The 9,627-nt window shown below is 45.8% G+C and overlaps 1 protein-coding gene across 1 annotated transcript in view; it reads left to right on the forward strand.

Moving 5' to 3' along the window:
* Positions 1-8,916, forward strand: part of LOC115020825 (teashirt homolog 1-like) — a 36,364-nt gene extending 27,448 nt beyond the window's left edge. Inside the window, 2 exon segments of the mRNA XM_029450823.1 lie at positions 4,089-5,839; positions 5,841-8,916. Coding sequence (XP_029306683.1) covers positions 4,089-5,839; positions 5,841-7,628 — 3,539 coding nt within the window. The 3' untranslated portion in view covers positions 7,629-8,916.
* Positions 8,917-9,627: the final 711 nt, after the last annotated feature.

Raw genomic sequence — 9,627 nt, forward strand, 5'->3', positions numbered from 1 at the left:
CCTTCTCCCCCTTCTCGTCTATCTCATCTCCCTCTCCCCACTCTGCCTGTACAGGGCGCGAGGCTCGTTCTGCCACAGCGTGTAGGTCAAGCGATGGCTTTTTGATCAGCTACTGTCCAAAGCCATCAGGGTTGAGAGGCACGTAATGGAGAGCGGGGTGACAAACAGAATCTGGGGAAGGAATAAGACTGCCAGTTTCCTATTAGGGGCCGGCCTAAACGGCCTCTGCCCCCCCCCACACAGACACCCAGCCATTCTCTGCTGCGAACCCACTCCTACACTGCCTAAATCACATGAGTGAAGGGGCCCGTGATTGGACATTAGTGCCGCAAATGACTGCTGTGATTGCCCCCTCTTCCCAAACTCACATCAAATAAATAAAGAAATGTGTGTAAATAAATAGAAGGAGGGGTGTTGGAGAAATAGGGCTGGTGGAGGTGGTGGTGGTGAGGGGAGGCTAACTGGTTTCATCCCCTTCTTTTTCCTCTCTCGTTTCATCGCCTCTCTGCCTTTCTTATCTGGTTTGTTTGGCTTTGACATCGGCCAAATGGTGAAGCTTCGCGAGCCTGACAGAGAGTTTTATTGATTTAACAACCAGCAGACTCTCAGCAAAGCAAAGGGAGAAGACAAAAAAAAATTGGGTAGGGCGGAGACAGATAGCTTTGAAAGTTGAAAGTTTTGAAAAGGAGTGATATGTTTCTGCTTTGCTCCTTGCCAGAAGGCTGACGTGTACGCCGGGTATATTTCATTTGGTATCGTTTACAAAAATCAAGTCATACACAAAGTCAAGCCGTGTGTGAGTGAGGGAGAATGTTTTGGAGATGATCTGTACTCAGGGTCGATCGTGTTGTCCCATTGTGAGGCCCAGTGTTGTGTTGAGGGGCGTCCACTCCAGGCTTTTCATTAGAAAACATCATAACAAAGTGTAGCACAATAGGACTCAGCACACTCTTAGCTCTGGTCTGGTCTCTGAGAACTAGTGCTAAATGCACAAACCTGATCACACATTACAAATGCAAAATCTGTAATGACATGTAACATTCTTTAATCTTCGCATATAAGGTTAAAATCAGAATCATGGTCCTTCATGCAGACTTCAGAACTCTCTCATTTAAATACGAATAATAGATGAGAACCAAACACACACTTGATCTCTAATCTCTATTCAAATAAAGGTCTGTTTCCCAAAGTATATTTGGTAGCAAAACCTTTTACAACACCTCCTTTAGCACCACAAAGTGTGTATGTCAATCCATTTGTGCATTATGCATTTTTAAAAAGGCTCTTTATAACATCCAAAGGGGCTCCTACAAACCCTTTTTGGTACTTAACATATTTTAGATCCCTATTTGTTAACAGTGTATTAACCATATGTGTAGGCATTGGGAGATCAGTGATACACTTGGATGCTAATTCCTGCTTCCTCGGTTTGTGTTGTTGGTGATCTGGCGTGGCTGGTGGCGGGCTTGATCGCTGCTGCTTCTGACAGAGAGTCTACAGTGCTATCCTGGCCACGCTGCCGCCTGTCGCCTTGATGGCGGCACGTCCCCGAGCAAAAGTGACAGGCGCTTTGGCGCCCGTGCAGATGGCCCTGCTCACAGCCATCACCCGCTCGGCAAACCAAACCGCCAGGGACGGCACGCCAGCCCTGCCCCTTCCCAAGCCCGCCCCTTGCTGCTGGTGTTGCTCCACATATGTGCGTCCAGGACGAGAAAAGGAGCCTAATCTGTTCGCCAGTCAGAATCACACATCTTCAAGTTGCAGTGATTGAACTGAATATTTTTCTTTCCTCACGCTTCAGGTTTTAGTATCTTGTCAGAATGGATGCAGCATCTCAAACAAGATGGGGAGATAATTTATTTCAGACTAACGTTAGCCACGTTTCATCACTAACGTTTTACAATTATGGTTTGCGAAACCGTCCACTTGCTGCCTGTGATTTTTACAGATGTCTGTCTCTGCCAGTCTTTTGTCTGTGTGCTTTTGATATCTCCCTCTTTGTTGTTTCCATGACAACATGGCAGGACAGGCATTGATTGACAGGGATCGTCAAAGGGTTCCCTGGCGACCTGCTCATTGTTCCAAGCCCCTCCCTGCTGCAGTCTGTGTTTTGTCACTCACCCAGTGATATTTCTGATCTGCTGCTTCTCATTCCTGCTGTCTCTCTGTGTGTGTATCTGTGCGACTGTGTGTGTATTAAGCACTGCCAACTATCAGGGTTTAGCTATTTTTTGGCTGCAGCCCTTGTAACTGATTCGTAGAGGTAATTCCTACTGTATGTTTGCACTGTTCGTGTGGGCTTGTGAAGAATGGATAGCCGTTCTGCAGGATGCTTTGTATATTAAATGGCTCATATGTATTGATAGCCTCCTGTTCTGGAAGCGGGTTAGCGAGGGGGGAAGGCACTGTAACAGAAGACACTCAGCAGATGTGTTGTAGAGAGTACAGCACATAATGCTAATCTGCTGTGTTGGGGATTTTCAGGAGTTTTAGAAACTGTCTCGGTCTCAGTCTGTCAGTGGGATTGAAGCGCAGCCAGGTTCTCCTGTAGTGCTCTCATTTCACTGAAATCCTGTCAGACGTTAGGGGAGTGTGTTGCTCATTTGGAGAAGGGTGTATCAGTAGCACACAGCAAACTCAGACTTATAGGCAATGTTATGGTCGGTGGGTTCAGGTTTCGCACTGTAAGAGCAAACATGTATGAGCTGTAAAGTACACACATAGGCATCGGGAGGTGAGCGTACGGGAAAACGCGCATTCGCAAACAGGCACTTACTGAGGCACTCACACGCACACGCATGCACATCATCACGCAGTCACAGTCGATGGTACAGCTGCTCACCTCCCCCACCTCCTCCACCCATCTCTTCTCAGGCAGCAGTAAATGTTGCCAGTGTATATATATCAGGTATTATGTCCACTTAGATTATGATATGACAGGTTAGCGTGCCGTTTGAAGCTGACAGCACATCTGTTTCATCAGGAGAGACTGATACTGGCATCTAGGACACACATCTCACCATGCAGGAAGGAGATAAAGGAAGAAGCTAGGGGGCTGTCTTTCCTGTCTCCCTGCCTCCCTCACCCTCTCTCTCTCTCTTCTTTCTCCCTTTTCTCTTGAAACCTCCTTTCCCCGCCCACCAAACCCACCACCTCCTGCTCACTTTTTCTTTCTCCCCCACATCTACTTTTCATTCACTTGTTCTCCCCCTAACCACTTCCTGTCTCTCCTACTTACTGATGCTTGCCGTGTCTTCCGTAGCATGCAAATACACACACATGGTCTAGCCTTCTATCGTATTTGCCTTTACACACTTTACTGGTAAACCTGTTACATCTCAGCCTTGTGTAGTTGCCTTTCCTCTTTTAATCTGTCTTTTTGTTAAGCATTGTCCATGCTATTTTGGAGCACAGTAGTAGTATTTTCTAAAACTCCAGACTCCTTCCTTCAACAATCATTGTTGCATTCTCAATTTAAGTACCATTGTTTTGCCAGTTTCTGCTTATTAGCTCAAATGAAAATGACCTTCAGCTCATCAGAGTGGGTTAGGAAATGCTGCAATATCTCCAAATTAGTGTTTTGTTTCTTTCCCTCCCCAATCAGTTGCATAACCTAAACATGTGAGGAGTTTTCTTGATGAGTGAAAGGCAATAAAGCTTTGGGAAGAGAGAAAGAAAGAGAAAGGGGGGGTTGAACATGCAAGCATGCAGCTGGCTAACAAGGCCAAACAGCCAGTCATTTCCTGGGGAACATGAGGCATGTGTGGAGGAATAGGGAGTTGGGAAGGAAAAGGACAACTGTCAGAAGCTCAGTGATTTATTTTTCCCTTGGAGGCTTTTTTCACCACTGGCTTTTCAGAGCCACATGTGTGTGAAATACACACAAATTCATGCATGCATGCATACACACACTAACATTGGATGAGAGTAAAAGCCTACATTTCCCATCGTTGAGTATTCATCCAATGTTATTTTGACAGTGGTCCTGTTGGTGTGCTGTAAATCTTTAATTTCACTGAGCTGACCTCTTTTTTCTTCTCTTCTTTTCTCCCTTTTTGTCTTCTCTCTCTTACTCTCTTTCTCTCCAGCGTATATGCCTGAAGACGAGCTTAAGGCAGACGATCACGATGAGGAAGAGCACCTGCAGGATGATGGACTCTCATTAGACGGCCAGGACACTGAGTTTCTGGGCAACGAGGAAGAGGAAGATGTGGATGGAGGCCAGCCGCCTAGCTATAGAGATTCTCCACTCAGCAATGGCACTAACCCTGACGCTGGATACGGGTCTCCACTCAGTGATGTCAGCGACCGGCTGACGGACTTCAAGAGCACCTCTTCCAGGGACGGTCAGGAGAGGGAAGGCACGGCTTTGCCCTTCCGCCCCAACAACGGCCTCTCTTTCCAGGATAGCCTGGCACAGATGAAAGCCGTATATGCAAACCTCATCTCAGATGCCTCTTGGTCCAGCATCACCATGGACTTAATGAAATCTAAGCCTGCAGCAGCCGGAAGTGTCAACAGTACCCTCACCACTCCAGAGCCCGCCATTACTGCTTCTGTCTCCACAACTACGACCACAAACAAGAGCAGCGGGGTTAACATGGCTAGCAGTCACCACAACGGCAGGAGTTCCAGCGCCACGGTCAACCACACACACACAGGCAATGCAAGTGGCAATACTAATGGCATAGCAGCTAGCTCTGTTAGCAGCCATAGTGCAACCAGCTTCAGTGGGAGCAGTGGTGGTGGGGCTAGCAATGGTAGTGGCGTAGCCTATGACTGGCACCAGGCAGCACTTGCCAAAACTTTTCAGCAGAACCCCTACCACCTTTTACCAGAGCCCAGCCTCTTCAGCACAGTGCAGCTCTACCGGCAGAACAACAAGCTGTATGGTTCTGTTTTCACTGGTGCAAGCAAGTTTCGCTGCAAAGACTGCAGCGCTGCCTATGACACGCTGGTGGGTTTAACAGTCCACATGAATGAGACGGGCCACTATCGAGATGACAACAAGGACAAAGAGGAAGATCAGGGAAAGCGCTGGTCCAAACCACGTAAGCGCTCCCTGATGGAGATGGAAGGGAAAGAGGATGCCCAGAAGGTACTGAAGTGCATGTACTGTGGCCACTCATTTGAGTCTCTGCAAGATCTAAGTGTTCATATGATCAAGACCAAGCATTACCAGAAAGTGCCTCTCAAAGAACCAATGCCAGCTTTGGCCACTAAGCTGTTGTCCAATTCAGCGAAAAAACGAGCTATCCATGATGCTATATTGTCCCCATGCTCTCCAGACTCTATCCATGCTGGTAGTGGTGGTGTTTCCCTTGGGGATGTTGGCAAAGATGCAAAGTCTGCAGCTAACCCCTATGTTACACCAAACAACCGCTATGGCTACCAGAATGGTGCCAGCTACACATGGCAGTTTGAAGCTCGTAAAGCCCAGATCCTCAAATGCATGGAGTGCGGGAGCTCTCATGATACACTCCAACAGCTGACTGCCCACATGATGGTTACTGGTCACTTTTTGAAGGTTACAAATTCTGCATCAAAAAAGGGCAAACAGCTGGTTTTTGATCCAGTTGTGGAAGAGAAGATTCAGTCAATCCCACTACCACCGACCACCACCAGACTCCCTGTTCCCAGTGGTGTAAAATCCCAGCCAGTGTCCCCTGCCCTCTCCTCTGGCTCAGAGGAAAAGAGAGAAGGAGGCGAGGATGAAAAGGTCGAAGGTGGTGAGCCAATGGAGAGAAAAATCAAGGAAGAGAGAGATGACTCGGGTGAGAAATCTGAGACTAACGCCACATCTTATAAATACCTTAGAGAAGAAGATCTGGAGGAGACAGCCAAAAGGGGGTTTAGATATTCTTAAATCCCTTGAGAACACAGTATCCAGTGCCATCAGCAAGGCCCAGACAGGCACACCCACATGGGGTGGCTACCCTAGCATTCATGCAGCCTACCAGCTGCAGGGTTCCATGAAGCACTCTAGTGTTCTACCCCCAATGGTCCAGAGTATGCAGATGCAGCCGATGTTTAACAGTGGGCTACGAGGCCTTGTGACTGACCCCAACTCAGTCATCCACTCACCTCGGAGCCCTTCCTCCCCTACCCCTCTCAGGAGCAATGTCACTGCCATGGAGGAGCTTGTGGAGAAAGTGACAGGGAAAGCGGCCAATGTGAAGAAAGAAAAGGAGGAGAAGATGGTGAGCCTGGAACGATGCCGGCCCCCATCGTTAGTAAAATCCCCCTCTCCTGCACTGAGAGAGCAGAGAGAACAATTAGTATCTCCAAATGACCTTTCTGTAGGTAAACCATCAGGTATGAGAAGTAGCAGCCCAGGCAGTGTAGATTCAGAGCTCATTTGCAAGAAGGAGCCCAAAGAGAGCCTAGTCGATGGCCACAACAACCATTCGAAGAATGGCTCCGAGATGTGCCAATCCCCAGTAACTAATGGCAACAGTCTTGGCATCATCACTGATCACTCACCGGAAAGTCCGTTCATCAACCCTCTCAGTGCACTCCAGTCAATCATGAACACACACCTGGGTAAGGCCTCCAAACCTGTAAGCCCAGCTGCAGACCCACTATCTATGCTTTACAAAATCAGCAACTGCATGATGGATAAGCCACCTTTCAAACCAACTCCTCAGGGCAAGCCAGCTGAGCCCATCAACCACTATCAGTTGTATGAAAGCAGTGACCAGCCCATAGACCTCAGTAAAAGTAAGGCCACCATTAACAGCAACAATAACAACAACAACAACAGCAGCAGCAGTGTGCTCTTGACCAATACTAGTGTAAATGGTAACAAACCCCTCATTTCCCTCCCTGACTCAGTCTCCTCTCCTCTGAGAGAGAATGCTCTGATGGACATTTCTGATATGGTAAAGAACCTCACTGGGAGACTGACACCAAAATCTTCAACCCCCTCCTCCATCTCAGAGAAGTCGGATGCCGACGGCAGCGCATTTGAGGACGCCCTAGAGGACCTCTCCCCTGTGCAGAAGAGGAAAGGGAGGCAATCCAACTGGAATCCCCAGCACCTCCTCATCCTCCAGGCACAGTTTGTCTCCAGCCTGAGGGAGACCTCAGAGGGCCGCTTTGCCATGACTGACCTGGGCCCCCAGGAAAGGGTCCACATCTGTAAGTTCACAGGCCTCTCCATGACCACCATATCCCACTGGTTGGCAAATGTCAAGTACCAGCTGAGACGGACTGGGGGCACCAAGTTTCTCAAGAACATGGACTCGTGCCAGCCTGTGTTCCTTTGTGGTGACTGTGCCTCCCAGTTCAGGACTCCCTCCTCCTACATCGGCCACCTGGAGTCTCACCTGGGCTTCAGCTTGAATGACCTGTCCAAACTGTCAACTGAGCACCTTCGGGAGCAGCAGGCTGCCTCAAAGGTGATCACAGACAAAATGACATTCGGCAGGCCCCTGTCAGCCTTGACCACGGCAGAGGACGACACAGGCTCTGTGTACCAGTGCAGACTTTGCAATCGGACATTCGTCAGCAAACACGCAGTCAAGCTGCATCTCAGCAAGACCCACGGCAAGTCTCCAGAGGACCACCTGGTGTTTGTCACTGCTTTGGAGAAACTGGAGAAGCTAGACAAGATGGAGAAGGTTTAAGTGGGGTCTCGTGCTGAGAGTAGAGACTGACAGCTGTGGAACTGACTAGAATTTCATTGCACTAAAATGACATTGTTCACAGTTACTGCACTGGGCCAAACTGAGCCGCCAGAAAAATATCGGTCTTATTATTCTTTGTTGTAATAACTGCCTGACTGGACCATGTCTTTTCATGTTGATTTGTTTTTGTTTTGCCAAGCTTTTTTACACTTATTTTGTAATATATTTATATGCTATTTGTCTGATCTGTGCATGTATTTTAGTGAATCAAGGTTAAACACAAAATTTTAATCTTTTCATGGCAAAAATACAACTACTGCTTCAACGGTAAAAGTGGTGAGTGGAAAAATAATTTGTGGAAGAGAAAACTGTATAATACTTGATATGAAGAAGGTGAAAATTAAATGTATACACCAAAAGAATGAAAGAATACCCTGAAAGACTGAAGTAGCACCTTAGACAGTTGAAATTTGAATTTGTAAAGAAAACATGTTTTGAAATATCTTGCATTTGTCAAAATCAGATTGATTTTAAAAGATCAAGGATTATCATTTCCCCCCTCTCCTTTTTAGTTCCTGTCACTGCAATGTTTCTGATGATGAATGGCCTGCTCATAAATCTGTCAGTGTATTAGAAAAAAGATCATGTGAACATTTGGAAAAACTGAAATGCTGCTTCTGGTTACGAGTCAATCAGTTAAAACGAATGGCCGTCAGTATGCAAGTTTGCTCAAAAAACCTTTCCTTGTTGTGAAGTATCACCTTATAGCAATTTTCCAGTTGTATGGTTTGTTACAACATTCTCTTTCTAAATTGTGTCGCTTTATTCAACTGTAAAGAGAACAGTCCGTTACATGTAAATGATTACCAGTGAAATGTCAGTACTCCATAAGACATATCTTACCATTTGAAACGGCTCAACATTCTTTGTATCTTAAGGTGTGTGCATTCTCTAACTTTTATATTGTCATTTTATATACAAAAATGATTAAAAAAAATAAAAACAGATGGTGTATATAGATATATGCTGTAGAGCTACAAAAATGTCCTTTTTTAAAGAAAATACAAATTTAGCTTCTTTGGCTTGGTTTACAGAAATGATTTTAATTATACTTGCATCCAATTTGATGCATGAAATGGTGTGGAAAATAAATAAGCGATGCACAATGACTATACATTTCAATGTTTTATCGACAATATTGTAAAAAAAAAAACTTTTTAGCACCAATTAGTTTGTTTCATTTCTTTCTCAATTGTAAAATAAACCCCAAAGCAGTTGTTAACAGTCATACTTTTGTGGTTGTGTGTTCATTTGTTATGGCGGTGCACCAAACTCGACATTCACTCTAGCATTTGCTTGGTGACAATCACAAACCAATCACACCCGTATCAAATCCTAACCCAGTGTAGCAAGATTCTTTTTTTTGGTTATACTTATGCCTTGCAGACGTGATTCAAAATATGCTTTTCCCTGTTAGTACATATTTTATGTTATGCAACAGGTCTGCTTTTATGTTTGCAAAATGTTAAGAGAAAAAGAAAAGTCACTGGTGACATACTGATGACTGAGCCGTATTATACTGCCGATGATTATTATAATGATGAAGATGACGGGGATGATAAGCTTGTAAGGCAGCCTATTGTACTGTAAGAAACTCATGCTAGGCTTGTGACTGGCCTTCGGAGGGCCCGTTCTGAAAGAATCAGTGTTATATTAATGACGGCGGTGTACTATTGCCTGCCTTCTCGGAACAAAATCAGATGGGTGTCTGTTCTGCTTGATATAGCCTCCTGACTGGCCACACTGAACCAACCAATGATTAACACAACTATCTATTTGATACATAAGCGAGGAGCTGTCTCTATTCAACTGATCAGCTGTCTCTGATTTTTGTCATGTGCATGGTACAGTGAAGCTGTGAAACTTGATATTTCAGACATGACCTTATGTCGGTTGCATCATTCGTCAGAGCCAGAATTGAATGCACGTGTGCAGTAAA

Source organism: Cottoperca gobio, chromosome 16 (genome assembly GCF_900634415.1).
Source record: "Cottoperca gobio chromosome 16, fCotGob3.1, whole genome shotgun sequence".
Lineage (NCBI taxonomy): Eukaryota > Metazoa > Chordata > Actinopteri > Perciformes > Bovichtidae > Cottoperca > Cottoperca gobio.